The 18,695-nt window shown below is 46.1% G+C and overlaps 1 protein-coding gene across 2 annotated transcripts in view; it reads right to left on the bottom strand.

Moving 5' to 3' along the window:
* The window catches only part of ASTN1 (astrotactin 1), a 315,493-nt gene that overhangs the window by 57,868 nt on the left and 238,930 nt on the right, over window positions 1-18,695 (bottom strand). For both annotated transcript variants that reach the window (XM_044267351.1, XM_044267352.1), the window contains exons 15-16: window positions 18,080-18,184; window positions 15,645-15,833 (exon numbers count right to left, since the gene is read on the bottom strand). In XM_044267351.1, the coding sequence (XP_044123286.1) occupies window positions 15,645-15,833; window positions 18,080-18,184 (294 nt within the window). The remainder of the gene's footprint in view (window positions 1-15,644; window positions 15,834-18,079; window positions 18,185-18,695) is intronic.

Genomic DNA, 18,695 nt, shown 5'->3' with positions numbered 1-18,695 from the left:
AGAGTAGGTTGTGCCATGTGTGATCTGGCATCCTTATGGGACGGGGTGCGCATCCTGGGTCAGCATGACGGGCAGGTCAGAAATATAAAGAGAGGCACCGGGATGGAGGACAAGTGTCCAGAGCCCTTGTGGGTTTAGCATATGGAGAAACAGATGCAGAGCTCTGTGGGACTGGGACAGTGACCGAGCCTGAGTTCCGGACTGTCTGTGTGACCACCAACTAGTGTTTTCATATCATGGGCCCCAAGCACTCTCCTCTGGAATTAGGGGTGCTGGGTTGCCACAGGTGGGGAGGGGGTGGCAAGAGTCCTACTGCGCAGGCACAGGGCCTGCAGGCAGATGTCTCAGCACCCTGAGGACCTGGAATGATACAGGTGCCCTGCAGATACCCCAAGGGACACAGCTCTGGTTTGCAAGGTGCCTTTCTTGCTTTTCCGATTCAGAGGGACTGAGAACAGCTCACAGAAGACCCTTCACCAACAAGGGTCGTCATATATGACCTACCTCTTCCCGTCATCAAGTGCTGAGAAATACGGTGTATGTGAAATACTAATCATTGTAAGTTACCATTAGAATGATTTCTCAGGGCCTTGGTGGTGATAATATGTTGATTCTCTAAAGGAACAGGGCAATGATGTTTGTCCTGCTAATCTCCCTCTTTGCTCAGCAGGACAAGACACATCTGCCAGCTCCTTTCTTTGCCACAGTCTCTGTCTGATCTCCCCACCTGCTGGTGCCTCCTTCAAAGCCCCCTTTGCTGAGCTCCCCTCTACCTGCCACCTCTACCCTCTCTCTCCCCGTGAGCTATTCAGGCCTTCGTCCTGGGCCCACTCGTTTTCTCCATCATCCATCGCAAAGGTTAGATACCGGATGAATTCTACGGACTCACGGATTTGCCTCTCTTGGCCCTTACCTCCCTTCTGAGCTCCAGACCTGCCTGTCCCACAGCCTCCGGGACTCCACTTGGATATGTCTATGGAGACTCAAAACCGACAGGTCTGCGCGACCCTCCCTATTTCCCAACCTCCCCCAATCTGTTCCATCCTGTGTTCGCCCCGCCCCTTAATGTAGAAACGGTTCTTCGGCAGAGTCAGCCGCTCCAGCAAATCTCTGGGAATTATGCTGATTCCTCCCGGCCTGCTCCGCTCGCCCCCAGACTCCCCTGTCCTCAAGTTTCTCTGTTCCACAAATAAACCTGGCTCTGTTCATTCCGCTCGCTGTCCACTGCCTGGGTGATGGGTTGAGGTCTCCATCCATGTCACTGTGCCCACTCTGGCCTCCTCTGAAGCTATTCTCCCCACCCCCGTGCAGGAGGGAGCCCAGCATATCATACATGTGAATAGGGCACTCGCCTCAGTGGCTTCCTTTCCAGCAGCCTGGCTGGGGCTTTTGCGGCGCTGCATGGCCAACCTCAGCCTTTCCAGCTTCTAGAAAGCCCTCAGCTTCCTTGTCAGGCGGCTCTGACCGCACTCTGCTTCCCTGCCTCCCTGCACTGGCCGTTCCCCCTCTGCGATGTCTATCCTCCAGCTCCTCCCCCACATCTTAGCAAAGGCCTCACACACCTTCCCAGATGGCTCTCTCTCAAGCGGGCCCTGCTTCTGGCACCTTCTGTCACAGCACGGTCCTCATCACCCTGCTAGCTGTCAAGGTTCCTGATATTTTCTTTATTCTTCATTTGCTGGTTTATAGTCTCCCCCATGAGACCAGGTTTCCTGTCCCCCCTACGGTGTTGTTTGCCCAACACCTGCACAGAGTGGAGACTCGATAATGATGAAAAAAATAATGAAAGCATAAAAAAAATAGCTGATGGAATTATAGGGGAGATTATCTGGGGTTTCAATTGGCTTGGACGTTGATCTGTGGATCACGAATGGCCTTTACCTGCCCAGCGACCTGTCTATACGGGTCCCAACATATTAATTACCCGTGAAGACAGAGATGGTGGACAGTTTACAGCGATAACGTCTCGTTTCAATTCAGCCCTGTAAAAGAATGCAGGGGCCGGTAAAGCTGGGCGGCCGGCGTCTGCTGCCATCCCCGTCCACACTACTGTGATCGATAGTGGATGTGGGCCCGCTGTGAGCAGAATCTACGGCAACACCCAGGGGGAGTCGAGAAGTGGGCTGAGTTCCCTGCTCTTTGGGGGAGGAGGCAGAGCCAACCAAATAAAAATACATAAAATCATAAATGCCCCCAACACATCAATATATATAGAACCAATTACCACAGCCATCGACTAGATTTGTAATAAATTGATGGGAGGGGCCCGGCCCTGAGCCCAGCAGCAGAAGCACACGCCAAGAGTGACTTTATGAGCCCTGCCCCCCACCCACCACTGCCCCATGGGATCAGCCCGACTACAGAAAAACCTCAAGGAAACAGAAAAATGTCAAGGGAGCCCGGGCTGCTGGTTTACCCGATTGGGTTGATTTTCCCCTGTCCCCGGCACTCACATTTCACCTACAAAGCATGTATCTTAACTGGCAGATTTACTGAGAAATAGAGCTGAAGAAATTCTTCTTTCCCTTTTTCTTTTTCTTTCTTCCATTGTTATCATTCTTTTTTTCTTTAATCAGCAAAAACAAAAATGTTCTAAGGTCTTTTTGGACCCGCTTGATTTTGCCATTGCCTTAGATGGAGGGCTCTTGTGGTGTCCCCTTGTAACGGAGTCCAGGGAACATGTCCCTCCGCAGACTTAATCAAGTCGATGGGTCTTGGGTGGTGATGACTAAGCTGAGACGCGTATTTCCTTCTAATGAAAGGGCCAGTATCTCCCAACAGCGCCTCTCCCCAAAATGCTTGATGTCATGAGGGGTCTTTCCTTTAAAGCTCTCCACATGTGTCCCTTTGCTTCCCTCCGTCAGCACGTCCACAAAACCTTCGGGAGTTGACAGAACATGCATTAAGCCTACCCCTGAGAAACCTTCCATGGAACGGGAGAGACTCTCAAGGTGGAACGTGTGTTCTGAATCTTGCAATGGCTTCCTTTGCCTCTTTTGTGGGTCCCCCAAGGGCTCTACCACGCTGTCCCACAGACACTGACTCACCAATTGCAGGGAGAGAAGAGGTAAGGAAAGGCTGGCAGAGGAAACAGTCAGGCTTTACTTCAACATCTAGAATTCCACAGCGGGCTTGGAGACCTCTTTTGGTCTGATGCCGAGCACTGTGCCTGGTCCACAGTGAACACTCAATTAACGCCCATCTCGGACTGAATGCATAAACATAGTTACCTTGAGAGGACCCCAACCTTCCCTCAAGGTGCCGCTAACTGAGGTCTGCATGTCACTGACTCTCCCGACAGCAACTTATCAGGAGTAAGGTCAAAGTGTGTACTTGAGAATTTTTAAAGGAGGGAAGTTGATCTGATCAGAGAACTATCTTCCCCTCATCGGTAATGGAGAAAGAAATGATGTATTCTGGAACCTCTGTCTCTTGAAGCATTAATCATCTACACTTTATAATTTAGCTGGCATTTGGGGTCACGTCTGAAAACGCTGTCAGCTGTTCCCATTTTTTTCAAAATCAATTACCTGCCTCCTCCAGTTCTTGCTGGTTTCTTTGACCTTAGTTTTTCTTATGTATTTTTATAATTTTTTTAAATTTATATCTTCTAATAATTGAAACAACTTTCAAAGAATTCCACGAGATTCAGGAAGACTTTCTCTGACAACAGAGGAATGGAAATTAGGAATGAACCAGAAATAGCTAGTGGCCAAACAGATAAGCTCAGATGAACGGGGTTTGTTGATTTGTTGGCTTAGGTCAAAATGGTTTTATGTCTTGTGTCTCCATTTAAACCCAAGTTATGCGTTACACCTGACACATATCCGAACCCCGTACACACACCCTCAAGAAAACTTTCTGATTTGCTTTGTAAAAGAAAGGCAATTTCAGGGAAAGTGTTTAAAGAAAGGCTGTTATTGGCTCCTAGAACATTAGCTGGTAACCAGAAATTTGGAATAACTATCACAAATTGGAAGTCTGCACCTGGATTGATTCGACTTCCTAGTATTTAATCCTAGTTCTATCTTGTACTGATCACTTGGCTTTAATGTCAACGCTATTCTTCTTTTATTTTATTTTATTTTTAAGATTTTATCTATTTGAGAGAAAGAGTGAGTGAGAGAGAGCACAAGCAGAGGAAGAGGGAGGAGCAGAGTCCCTGCTGAGCAGGGAGCGGGGGGGACTCCATCCCAGGACCCCCAGGATCATGACCGGAGCTGAAGGCAAACGCTTAACCAACTGAGCCGCCCAGGCACCTGTCTAGCCTACTTTTCTAATGCCCAGCTCCAGGACATGACATTGCCCCCATCCCTCCCCACCACACTCACAAAACACTCAGACCTGGAGATAGGGAGGAGGGATGATGAAGGGGCGGGCTGGTGCCAGGGGCGCTGGGGGCAAGGTGTTCAAGGAGAGGCTGTCTCGGACAGTACGCAGTCATTGTCCTCGGAAAGGGAAGAAGAAGAAGAGAAGCGTGGCATTCACTCACATAACCATTCCATCGATATTGACTCTGACTGACGGCTAGACATGGTGCCTGGTGTGACACTTTGGGATCGGCGTGGGGAGTGAACCCAGAGATGCCTTGGTGTTCCTCGCCAGCAGACTGTCAGTGGAAAGGGGTCAGGATAGGGGTCTAACAGAAACAGAAAACTGTTAACCAGTTCTCTCTTGGCCCCAACACCATGCACTTATGTTAGAACTTGACCTATAGGTAGGGCCAGGGTCCCACCCCGGAGGCCCAGGGGGAATCTGGGTCGGCATCTTTAAGCAGGCTGTGGCGCCAGATGGCAGGGGCTTTGAATCGCAGGTAAAAGGGAAGGCTGGCTCAGCTGAAGACATTCATGAATTTTCCTCCTTTGTGGAATGCACCCTACAGCTCCTTTGCACTTAAAAGGCAGAAACACCCAGGCTGCTTATCAAAAAGACTTCCCCAGGGATCCTTTTCCACAGAGAGGTATTCTTCTAGTCCCCTGTCCTCTATCCCCACCCCTACCCAAAAAAACTCCCTCTCATACGGGGGTGGGAGAAACTGTGCTTATTTCCTGATCTTTTTGCAGCAAAGGGACTACAACTGGAATTGAAAATAGTTGCCAAATGGTTGTGATGTTGACCCTGATTTTTGGAATGAAAATTTGGGGTCCCCGGTCCACTAGCCTGATTAGTAGGTGATTTGTGACTTGCAAAAATACACATCAGTGTTTCTGTGAAGAGCGAATTTACCTAGGGCAAGTTTTATTATTATCCCTTTGAAATTTTTATCAGTTACTATTGTGTTCAAAACATAATAAGCTGAACTGCAAATTTATTAAAATAATTCTAATCATAACAGTAATAACAATAAGACCCACGATGCATTAAACACAGAATGCTAGGCACGGTGCTTTATATAGAATGGCTGTATTCAATCTTTGCCCAATCCTCACTTGTATGATAAATACTCATAGTCCCATTTTACAGACATGGAAACCGAGGCTCGCAGCCATTAAGGAAACTCCACCGCTGCCATAGCTAATAAAAATCGTGATGCAAATCTGCCTGACTTTAAACATTTGCTACCAACAATGACACTAAACTCCTTCCACATGAGTTGAGCTGACCTATTTAGCCATGAACCAGGCATTATCAAATGTTGCATTCTGTTATCAGAAGTAGAAATCACTGGCCGAGGGTACAGAGTCACCGAACATTAGAAGTAGAAGGAATTCTAAGTATCGTCTAATTCTGGTTCATTACCACACAGGTGAGATTATTTTGAAGAGGATTATGTAACTGACTCAAGGCCTCCTGGCTAATGGCTCAACCGAGACCAAGAACCCAGGTCTCTTGATTCCTTACCCAGAGTTCTTTCCCTCAACAGGCTGCTTTAGAGTAGGACGGGCAATGGAGATATGCTACTACTTCAGAATCAAGCCACTCACCCCTGAAGACATGAAAACTTCAAGGGATGTCAAGTTCAGATTTTCACATTTGATGTGGAATAACCCCTTGTATCATCATCTACCTTGCAAATTTATTTCCAACTTTTTTTTTTCCCGGAAATAAACTATTACTTACGGAGTAAAGCGCATGATATTGAGATAAAGGTGCTGGTAGACATATGTACTGTGCCTTATGCTTATTTCTCGTGGGTCTGTATCACCACAGCACAGATCTACAGGCTGGGGATGGGCTTGTATAGTGCTATGTATTAACTGTACTAGAATTAAAACTTTTCAAACAAGAGGATGAGGGGCACCTGGAATGCCTCAGTGGGTTAGGCCTCTGCCTTCTCTCAGGTCATGGTCCCAGGATCCTGGGATCGGGTCCCACATCGGGCTCTCTGCTCAGCTGGGAGCCTGCTTCCCCCTCTCTCTCTGCCTACTTGTGATCTCTGTCTGCCAAATAAATAAATAAAATCTTAAAAAAAGAACAAGACACAAGAGGATGAGGTAAACACAATGGTCGTATCTCAGCTTACTGAATCTAGGAAACAGAACAAGTCTGGAGAAAGTAAGCTTTCTCTTCTTCATCTGCTATCAGAGAACACAGACCCCTCACTTCTCCACAGTCCTACTAGGCATCGGTCTGATATTTACCAACTAACTTTATAGATCCTACTAGAAGCATTATGTTAGAAGCTATGAGAATTAAAAAAAAAAAATTTATGAAGCCTTTGCATTTGCCATTTCCTCTGCCTGGATGGTTCTGTCCCAACTCCTTTTTACCTTTTCCAGGTCTCAGCTCAACCTCACCCCCTTATCACCATCACTGAGGCCTTTCTGTGGCCGCCATCTTCATCAGCTCCCAATCCACCAGCCAACTTCTATCACATCATCTGGTTTCAGTTTCTTCCTAGTACCTCTCATTATCTAGAATTATTGCTTTCATTTATTGTTACCTGCCACTGTATGTCTCTCTTCACTGGGATATAAGCTTCATAAAAGCAGAAAACTCCTCTGTGTCATTCATCATTAAATGCCCAGTGCCTAGACCAATGTTTAGATATAGAAGGTGTTAACTAAATGAATGGGTAAGCTCTCTTCCAAGAAGCAATCAATCAAGTTGTGAGGGCAAAGCTTACATGTCTGGAGTAGAAAATAATCCAGAATACTATACAATTAACTACTAAATTGTATGTGTATGCACAATATGTCACTCTTGTCAGGCCCATAATTATATGAAGGGAATTGGGCATCACTACTCACAATTGTCCCATTAACTAAAATGCTAGCCCTATGTTAAAACATGAAACTCTACAACCATTAGTGAGTGGTTTCCACAAGAACAAAAAATGGGAGGCTCTTGAATACTAATTTAAAAAGAAAAAAAAAAACAAAAACCTAGGGAATGCTGGAGACAGTAAGACGAGACCAGTGTTGCCAACAGTACAAAGTTTAGAAAAATCAGCTTATCACCTTTAGTCCTGATTGCTGGCATGTTTCCAATTTCCTTCACTGCCTGAAGGCTTAAGACTGTTCAATTCTGCACACAAGCCTACCGATCAATGGCTTAATCAGAGGAAAGTCCCGGTCCAAAGTGAAAACCATTCAGTCTAGTCCTCTTATCTGTGACACTCCTGTGTGGGGATGACACCAGGACATACCCCTGGAGGCCACCGGGCTGTGGCTCCAGCATTAAAGCTGCCGCATCAGACAGGACCAACGAGGGCGATGAGGGAACATTCCCTGTTCATCTCTGAGACACGTGTGTCACCTCGCTGTTGGAATGGGTCCATGGACGGGCAGCAGTGACATCAAGTGAGAGCCTGTTGGACACGCAGAATGTCAGGCCCCACCTACTCTCATTAATTGCCCCTATGTATCACCTGGGATCAGAAGGTCCATTTTAACAAGATCCCAGGTGATACATAGGCACAAATAATTTTGAGGACCGCTGGCATACAGGAAAACAAAACGACTCCAGCAACTGTACCATCATCACTGATCACGGCCCCCAAACCCTGTAACAATCAAAAACCCAGGAAATTCAACGTGGAAGGCAGTGGACCCACTATGAAATCTAACGAGGGGAGACATCTGGCCTTGTTGTGTTCTTAGACCAGTGGCTTGGCTTCATTTATGCTCCGGTCTCATTCACTCACCTTCCTACCTTAATCTCTTCTTGTGTCATTGGCAGGCAAAAACGGCACACAGCCATCGTCAATATATCTCAGCAGGTAAGCATTCTTTTTGCCCTGGTTCTGCCCCTGACTGGTTACGTGTCTACCTGCAAGTCACTTAAGCTTTCTGAGACTTGATTTCCCCATCTCCAGAATGGGGAGGCTAAGACTTCTGAACTCAGTGAAAAAAATTATATAGCATGCTGTTTGGTAAGATTATTCATAACGATGTCTTCCTTCCAGCCTACAGAGCCACATTACTCTGGACTGTGCCTCAGAGCCTAGGGACTAGAAGATTCAAATTAAACCTCACCCATATGTTTCAGAAAGCTTAGCTCCTTTTCAGAGCCTCTGTTTATGATACCACCAGGCGCAGCTTCAGCAGCACCTTCTCCAGGCCTTTCTGTCTAGGAAAGCCATAGAGCAGCTGCCTCCTCTCAGCCTCAATCCCCTCTCTGCTCACTACAGGGCTTTGCGGAGAGCAGGCCCTCAACAAATGTTTGAGGAGTGAATGAATTAATCATTTAAAGAAAATAGCTATATGCCATAATTGCTTTGCCACCGGAGGGCTAACTTCATGGTTGTAAACGTGCATGAAAAGAGCCTTTGGAGCTGGCTTGCAACCCCAGGGTTGTAAAACACAAAACATTATAGAACTTACGTGATTACTCTTTGTTGGATTTCTATGTTGCGTTCCTGAACTTAATCAGATTTTTATGCCGCTTAGCGCAATTATGTAAGTTAGCCTACGAACTGCACCAGCACGAGGCTGGGTCTCTGCTAACCAGCACTCACAGGTCAGGCTCAGAAGGCTGACTGCTGATCCCGGTATTGTTTTTGCTTCAGCCGTAGAAAAAATCTATTCGTTATTCTGGGGAGAGGGACAAACAGAGTCCATCTTGGGCTCTATCTACCCAAAAACAAATCAGTGGCAAGTGGAAAGGACAAATCGATGGAAAGCGGAAAACATGGTGTCCTGTGTGGCGGAAATACAATGCCATCTAGGTGACTGACTTCTTCCTTTGCCTCTAATCTGTCTTAAGACTTCTTGGAGCTAGAGCATCATCTTATGGAAAACAAAGCAACAGCAACAACCAAAAAAACCAACACAACCCCCCACACACACCCAGCTTTGTATCATGAAAGAAGAGGAAAGCGTTCTTCTTAGCTTTCCCCATGGAAAGGAGACAATGGGCTAGAAACAAATAAAAACCCAGTGGGTTATGGACTAGAAAGTGCAGCAGAAAAGAAGAGTTTCCAGATTGTCACATGTCAACCCAGATAAGCCCCCGGACGTGTACCAAGGGTGATGGCAAGAAGAGATGATGACAAAGGTCAGATCTAAAGTAACAATGAAAGTACTATTGGAAAAGGAAAGGAAGAAAGCCCTGAGGAAATCCACTCCTGAATGGAGTATTGAAAGAAAGAAAGAGAAGAAGAGAAGAAAATGTATTGTGTTTAGTGTGTCAGGTGGCGGATTAAAATTAAGCCCTTGGAAGTTCTTACTTGAAGAAGATTCAATTTTTTTTTTTTTTTTTCTTTTTTGGTCGCTTGTCTGGAATCTACAGATCTTTAGTTCTTTATTGCTTTCTTCTGCAGGAAGAACAAAATAAAAGATTCATTCCTTCCAAACAGTGGATGTTAATTATATGCCAGGCACCGTGTCAGGGATGAAGACGCAAATACTAATAAGACATGATATTATTTTGCACTTCATCCCCAGATTTCTATCCAAAGTTCAGCTCTCTGTAGATAGCAACTGTATGCTTTGTTTTGGTTTTGCTTTGTTTTTTTTTAAGTCAACGTTGTAAGTCTTCACTCAAGGTAACACAAACTTCGCAGAATATATTTTTTCAATGTGTTAAAAGGGTTTGATTGTAAAAGTGGCACATGTTTATTGTGGGAAAAGCAATACAGGAATTTCTAGTACAAAAAAATAAAGGTCTCTACCCCATAGCCCTAATCTTGGAGCAAATAGGCAATTTGTTTTCATATATACACACAAATAAAGCTATTTTGAGCTTATATACATATGTTTCTCTCTATATATATTATAGGTATATATATATACATATATATTGTATATACACATCCATAGACATATTTTTAGTGAGACTAAAAGATATATATATACATATATATATATAAAATCTTTGTGTGTGTGTGTGTGTGTGTGTTGGCATATATTTATAAACATAGTTTTTAAAACAGATGAGACCCTAATATATCTACTCTTCTGCGATTTGCTTTGTTCACTTCCAAATGGCTAAGAATGGGATATGTCTGGATGGATACACAGTCTACTGGTAGCAATGGCTGCTCGGCGTCCTCTGGGGAATGGAACTCAATCACTGGGAAATAAGAGTGGGAGGCAGATTTGTTTTTCCATTTGTCCTGTTTTATACATTTTGAATTTTTTAAATAAATAATCTTGTTAAGCTAAAAAAGGGAGAAAACTATGGTAAGTGTTGTTCAATCTGTTATCACGGGAGACAGATATGCAGGGCAATGACAACATAGGGAAATGGGAAAGGCGCCATCAAGGGACAGATACAAGGTGCTGGGAGAGGCAGCAAAGACCTCGGCCCAGAGCAGCAACGGAGGTGTGGTGGGCGTGGTAGCATGTAAGCTTCTCCTGTCTGGACAAACCGGAAGAAGGGGCGGTAGAACGGAAGGAGAAGAGACAACAGGGCAGCACAGGCACATAGGCTCTGAGGTATGGCAAAGGATCAAAGCCCTCTTCCAAACCTTGACCCTGCACCCAGACATGGGGCCTGACACTGGGACAGGGTATGATTTAATTGCAAGTGAAAATTTATAGAGCTAAAGAGGGCAATTGAAACATGAAAGTAAGAAACAGAAATCATAGGCAGGAAGACTGGTTTGCTGATCCTAAGGGGCTAATTAATGAGAGGGGCGAGATCCTCCCAGAGATTAGGCAACTGAACAGACACCTAAGAAAGGAAGAAAACAGAGAAACCCACGAGGAGACAAGACAGGGACCCAAGCAGAAATTTCTGCGTGAGATAGAAGCTTAGTGGTGGAGACTTAAGTGAGTGTATCTATGGCCTCAGACTAGAGCAAGGAGGGAGGCCCTGAGGCCTTCCACTGTCTGCAAACAAATGCAAGGTCTTGGGATTGAGCACAGACTGCCTCGTATCAGAGTGGAGGACCCTTGGCATAGGGAGTGGACTCTGACCCTGCTGGAGAGGGTGGAGGTACGGCAGGCTGAACCACAGCTCTCAAAGACGCCCACGATCTGATCTCTGGAACCTGTGAATGTCACCTGTGACTGGCAAAAGGGACTTTCCCCATACGCTTAAATGAAGATCTTGAGATGGGGAGATTATCCTGGGTTATCTGGGTGGGTCCTGTGTAGTCCCAGGGGTCCTTATAAGAAAGAGGAGGAAGGAAGAGTCCGGGGTGACTCAGAGATTGGAGTGATGCACGTTAAAGATGGAGGAGAGGGCAGCAAACCAATGAACACAGGTGGATCTTGAGAAGCTGAAAGGAGGCTCCTAGAGCCTCTAGGAGGCACCGGCTTATGGATCCTTTGAGTTTAGCCAGAATTTGAACCTCTGGCCCCCAGCAGAGTTAGGGAATACAATTACGTTGTTTAAAACCACCATTTTGTGGTGATTTGATACAGTAGCCCTAGGACTCACACAGGGAGCGAGGTCACGCTCATGTTGGGAAGGCAGCGGGGAGTTAGTGAAGCGCTTCGAGCAGAGGAGTCAGGTGATGAAGCGACATCGTAAGAAGGTAACTGTCATGCAGAATAGACTAGAATGGCAGGAAACCGAAGAAAAGGAGACACGTGAGGAGGCAGATTCGGTTCTGATGAGAGCAGATACTGTAAACTCATACAACTTTGGGAAATGGATAGGAGAAGACACCTGTTGGAGAATTATTTAGGTGATAAAAAGAACAGCACACTATAAATGAGTGAACGTGAAGGATGAAGGAGGGCATCGAGAGGGACTCCTCCCCTTGTGCGGTGACCCTTCAACATAGTGGACAAATCTACTGGTGGATACAGAGAAAAGAGATGGTGACTGCTGATGTCCCCACTGAAACCAGGTAGAAATGCTCAACATTTCTTGAGTCTTAGGTCTCGAGTCTTAGGGAAAAGGGAAGGATTAGGGATGGAGGTTGAGGTGGGCAGAGAAGAGAATCCCCCAGCAATGGTGAAGAAGAGCCGAACATTACCAGTGAAATTCTGGAAAATACGCAAAATGTAAATGATTTCTTTAGAGGAACAAGGGGGAAAAGGAATGAGAAGGCCAAAGATTTAGGAAGAGAATCTGGAAAGGATACAATTGGGGACATCAAAGGAAGAGAGAATTTTCGAAAAGGCAGACCTGGTCAAGAGGGACACATTCTTCAGCTGATATAGATAAAATGATCACCGAATGGAAAAGTTGAATCTCTGATTGGGAAGCCCTTGATTTCCTTCTCCAGAACTATTTCTGTAGAATGAAAGGGGTTGAAAGCGAATAACAATAATGTGAAGAGTGAAAAGAAGTTGGGACATAGAGAGAAGATGCATAAACTACCCACTCAGGACGTTTGGTGGTTAATGTGTTGAAAGGAAACAGTGGTAAATTATTCGGGGGGAAGCTAGAAGGTTGGTGGAGGGATAATACAAGTGGTTGAAGGGTTGTAAAGATGGAAGATGAAGACACAATGATCGGAGCGGGGTCTAAGAGGAAGCAGAGAGGAGAGGGGAGCCACCGTACAGGTAGAGAGTTTAGCCTGGAGAGCAAGGAGCTCATGACATTTGCTGAGGCAAGAGGGCAAAGAGAAATGAGAGCAGAGAAAAGTCAGTTTAGCAGTGGAGAGATGGAGGTTGGGAAATTCCAATTCTGATAGTCCTTACTTGCTCTGTTAAAAAAAAAAAAAAAAATTAGGAGAGGGTTCCCAAGCAAGGAGACCTGGAAATTTATTCTTTATGGGCTTCAGCCAGACTTCTCAAAAGACAGATGTTCCTCAATGTTGGTATGGCCAAACCATGTAGTGGTAGTATGACCAATAAGGGCGTGAAGGCTGGAAGCCTGGCCAAAAATAGCCATCTGTGAGTCTTCCTCAGTCAGGCAGAGCTAGAGCACACTGCATGTCTATAATAAAACCCACTTGGCAAGTTGCCGCATCAGAAGGGCTTTTCCTACCATTCCCACAGCTGCCGCCACCCCTGCTCCCACCACCACCAATAACCATCATCAACACCTACTGGGAGCTTACCATGTGCCCTGCTCTGGGTCAGACCCTGGGACGTTAAAGCTGAAGAGGGCACGGAACCTACCTTTGAGATTCTGTAGTGACCTGTGGAGAGAAGAGGGCAGTCTTGACCCTAGTGCCTGACCTGAGAAAGATGGTCACATACAGACGGGCTTAGAAGGATCCACAAACCGTGAGAGCTGGAAGGAAGCACAGACGGCATTACAGGCGAGGTCCCCACAGTGAACTAAGCAAAAGTCACCGGACCGATGCCGAGAGACCCAACCTGATAAGTCCTGTGTACTTTCCGTTGTATTTCACCCCTAATAAGCCTCGTTTCCTATTCAATCTGTGAGCAAAAATAAACAACTTTAGGTGCAAAGATGAACAACAGAGGAACCCTTCTCACCGGAAGGTTTTGAAAGTCAGAGCAGGCAAGAACGTATCATCCAAGCCCTCAAGTCCCGCAAGATGTCACTTTTATGTCATGGAAGGTAGCGCCCTCTCAGAACACTTGTCACCACTAGCATAGAAATCTCCTCTCAGAGTGTGGAAAAGTGGAAGAAAATCTTCCTTTGTTTTATGTACTTATAAATCTTCATCAGAAGCATATTGCATGCTTTTGGAAGAAAAGGGAATTAGTGCCTAGGGAGGAGAAAACTATTTGAGAGTAATAAGTAGACCAAAAATACAAGAGATAAGCTCCGTGATGCAGAGTAAGATCTGGGAGGAGGGTGGCGGTATACGTGGACAACTGAGAGAGTCCGAGATAGACATTAAAATGTTCGAGTACCTTCTAAGATCAATAACAGGCAAGGGGTTGTACACAGAATACTTAGAAATAAGGTCACCGGTTGGAGTGTGACAAAAGGAACTCCTCCATGGTAAGAATGGCTTGAACTCAACATGGGGAGGGCACAGTGCCAAGGTCATAGATGTATCTCCTTCCTGGGCTCAGTGTTGAACTTCAAGGACACCACAAAGCTCGGAGCAGAACCAAAGGGACAGAACCAGGCATTCTGGGGAAGGTCACCCTCATTTCTCAGCAGTCCCAGAACCTGGCCATCCCTGAACCTCTGGCAAACAGACACAGGGGAGGAATTAGCCTTTTGGTTCAATCACTAAGCTCTGGCATAGAAATGTAAGAAAGCTTTGCCAGCTGGAACTGGCCTTATCTGCATTTGCTTACATGACACTCCTTTCTTGGCAAATTGGAATCAGAACAATTTTCAGAGACTGAAGTTTGAAAGGATGCTAGAAGCCTGTGACTGTGTTGTTGAGTTTAGGGGAATCAGGGCTTGGAGAGAAATGCCTGCAACAACCAGAGGCCAGACAGAAGCCTCTTGTTTCCTCTGGAAGGAAATGCCTTGCCACGAGAGAGGTTCTCATGCCTCTGCTACCCCTTGAGCAAGACAAAACAGAAATCTGTATGGAGCTGGGGTAGTCAAGAGAGCTCAGCCACGGGGCCACGTTTTCCACGGCAGCATTGCTGATACAGGGGGTCCCTCATTACGGAGGGACTCTTGATCGTTAAATCTTAGGATGACCTCCTTCTTGAGTTCCCATTGGGCTAATGCCATCGCTTGCCCTTTAGCAACTCACACATCCGTACTCGGCCTCCTCAGAGTGCCACGAGGGTAAGCTCAGAAGAAATTCCACAAACGGCAGTTCTACACCAGTCCTGGTTGATCAGAATATGTATTTGCCAGCCGGGACTCCTCCCATAGCAGAAGGTGAATTATTCCAATTTCTTATACTTACTTGGACTGAATACTAACTTGCTCTCCAACAGTGGACAAAGATGTACTGGTAAGGCTGTTATCCAGAGCTGTGTCAACACCTGAGCCTATGGAAATTCCCTCCTTAGCATAGATCAGTGGGGAAAACATGGGCCTAAACCCAGAGCAGGGTGGAGTGAGGAGAGGTTTGCTCTGTGGTTATTGGATGGAGTTGCCAGCCAGGAAAGGCAGAGGCAGGACATAGTGGGGGAGACTCCAACCTCTCCTGCTTCTCCCCCGTCCATACGAACAGTCGAACTTCTTGCCTTTGCTACGACAGAAAAATGCACAGGGCCTGGTAGAAACCTCTAGAGGACTCTGTCCATGATCACAAACACAGTGACCATACACTTGTGACCCCATCCTGTATCTAAAGTTTCCCCAAACCCCCCAACCTTGGCCATTTTATGGATGGGCACAGAACATTGAGGCAACATCTGAATGAGCCCTTCACCGACAGACTTCTTTGGTCTGGGCCCCAGATTCGCACCCAGACAGCCGTACCTGCTCGGGATGTTGAAGCCACTGACGAGCTCCTCACTCACCTTTGCTGATGTCTTCATACTCCAGCCAGAGTCGCCGCTGCACCTGCTTGTTTGGGTACCAGATGGAACAGGACTCCTCAAAGCCGTAGATAGCTTCCTGGATGTAATGGTTGCCAAACTGATCCAACAAGGCCACAAAATCCCCGCGCGATGTGGCCCCATCCAGGGAGTGGAGCGCATTGCTGAGGGCTACGGAGAAACATCACGCAAGAGTGAGGACGTGCAGGGGGTGTCCGCATTCCCGGGCCGTACAGCCTCCAAAGCGCAAGAGCCCCGTGGCCCACAGTGATGTTGGAGAGCTGGCAGGACCTCTCAGCGGAGCATTTCCAGCTAGCTAACTCACACATCTCCGTTCCTCAATGAGTGTCTCTCCGGCCAGTTGGTTATGCTGTTAACTTTGTGCAGGGAGAGCACTGACCAAATCTAACTCCCTCCTTAAGTCAATGTTGCTTTTTTTCTTTTTCAAATCCTAAGTCATGACATTAAATCAATTTAGTGAGCTCAAATAATGGCGTTTCAAAAAAAAAAAATAGCAGAGTCTAAAATAGAAACACAAATACCAGCAAAGAACATTTCACATCGTAAAATGAAGTCCTGCTTCGTGAAATTTCTGTGGTGTGTATGTGGGAGTGTGCATATTTCAAGGTCATGGTGTTTAAAAAAAAAAAAAAAAGGTATTCTAACTGTGGGTAGTGACCAAAAGAGTTTTGGGAGGTAGAATATTGCCTCCAGACATAGACCCTGGTATCGGGAAGATAATGGATGAAGAGGGGTGAGAAAAGTCACTCATACACTGCTTATATTTTTTTCTGAAAATCGAAAGTATGCAGAGAGGGAGATGGCGAGTGGCGGAAAGGATCTGTTTGTCCTCCTCTGGCCTCCCCCGCCAAATCTCCATAGATTTGCCTTTCCTGTTGAGGAGAGTTATACTGGTCAGAAAGATAGCCCACGACAAATTTTCCAAATCTAGTAACGTCTGAACCCGGCCAGCTTTAGCCAGCCTGCCTTTGTGCATACCTGGATCCTATCAGGACAAGGCAGAGCCTGGCCCAGGCAGGAGAGCCCGAGTGCAGAAGTTCTCATCACCTGTGGAGCCACGTGTGGCTTTGAAAGGCATGTGGCAGCAGTGATATCCCGCTGTGAACTCCCAGTGTGCACCCCACCTGTGCTGGGAGCAGGCTCAGCGTGGGAACAGGACAGAGTCTCTACTGCTACGTTTTCCTAGAATGAGGAGTAGCTTAGTTCTTTCGAGGTTTTTCTGTACCAACAGAACTGACTTCAGTAAGATTCCCCATCCCAATCCCATCCTGCCAAGAACTCTTTCAGGTTAAAATAAACCGAGTTCTGAGTCCCCTTGTGTCCTATGGAAATGTTCTATATCCTTAATGCATGTTTTTCCCCTATGCATAAGGCTTTACCTTTCTGTGAGTATATGTCTCATTTCCTCTTTATAATTCTTGGTCCTGTATCTTTTAGCTCTCTCTTGTTGGTGCTAGGGCTCTACCTCCCTACTGCTGACCTGAAGATCCCTCTCCTTGTCTCATCATCCCAGGCCAACAAGACTGTCTGACTCTAGTTACCTTTCCATCCAACACGGAGAAACCAGACTCTACGGCATAAACTTCCCATCTGGTACATTCTTTAGGTGGCTTCAGAGGAAGGAGTTGAGTAAGGTTCTCCTAGTCCAAGGGGATGAGTTGGAATGTAGATGTGTACCTATACTAAGGCCTTATTTGTAGCAATTAACTTTCCCATCTGCAAATTGCACATTAGGATTGCTTAAGTGTTAGGAAAAAGTTGATCAAGGCATTTACTGCTCAAATGTCAAGAATACTTGCCCAAGGTGCCTCTCTGGTCTGAAACAGTTTGTCCTAGTTTTTGGAATTCACTGCCCCTTAGCTTATTAGGTATCTAGCTCTCTTATCTATCATCTATCTTTTGCTCACTTACTGTTTAGGGACCATTAAAAGCTGTTTTCTAATCTTCCCCCCACCTGCCTCCTCACCTCTTTCTTGCTCTTTTTCTGTATTTCTTTCATTGTATGAAAACTTTAAGTGATGTTCTTTGCATTTGGAAGGTTTTATTCTGTCAGTTTATAAAAAGTCTCTTTTGCATATCTTCTCTGTACAGGGTGTGACCCTGTGACCCGAGGAAGAAAGATAAAGTAGTTATTTATCTTCCCGGGGACCCCACCCTCGCCCTTCCCATCACATCTATAGACCAAGATAAAACTTGCCATCTAATCTATCTTTAGACAAGGATCCAATTCCTGATGTTTGCCCTTAAGGGTGCATCTGAGCAGGTAGGTTACGCGGCTCTTGAAGTGGCTACATTTTTGACGACATCTGCAACAATGGGATAAAAGTCTTGTGCCCTTGGAACGGGCACTGCCCGCCCCAGGAGCAAGTGGAAGGACGGCGGGCTGCTGTGCTCACCCTGGGAGACGGCCACTTGATTGAGTTTGATGTGGTACATCACAGACCGGACCTTCCAGTGCTGCAACACGGGGTATCCGGACACCTCGCTGAAGTTCACCATCCCTGGGGACAGAGGAGACGCGGGCTCAGTGCGTGTGATTGCTTCCCAGGTCCCAAGTCTACCCGGTTAGCGGGTGTCATTGTGAGAAAACAAGAAAGCATTCTTTGATGGAGATAATATCTGGAATCACAGGGACAATGGCTCTCACTTACTGAACCCTTCCTCTGCAGCAGACATTTTGCTAAGCACTCTGCATACGTAAAGTCATTGGATCATAGCAAGACTGGTGTTAGGATTTGCACTTTATAAACGGGGAAACTGGGGCCCAGAGAGGGTGTTTGCTTAAGGGCCCCAGGCCACTCTGTGGGTCCAGGATGGCATTCCCAATGTATCTGAGACATGGCAGGGTTCTTAACCATTCTATAATATCCCCTTAGTAAATTTATATGAAGTTCTAGACTTACTGTAACACACGCTAGTTTTACTCTCTTTAATAGGTGTTGTAATTGACTCAGCTCACGTACCTGATAACATTGATTTTTCTGTCCCATTTAACTGATTTGTGTTCAGTAT

This window comes from Neovison vison, chromosome 10 (genome assembly GCF_020171115.1).
Source record: "Neovison vison isolate M4711 chromosome 10, ASM_NN_V1, whole genome shotgun sequence".
Taxonomy (NCBI): domain Eukaryota; kingdom Metazoa; phylum Chordata; class Mammalia; order Carnivora; family Mustelidae; genus Neogale; species Neogale vison.
This window is presented reverse-complemented; position numbering and strand designations above follow the sequence as displayed.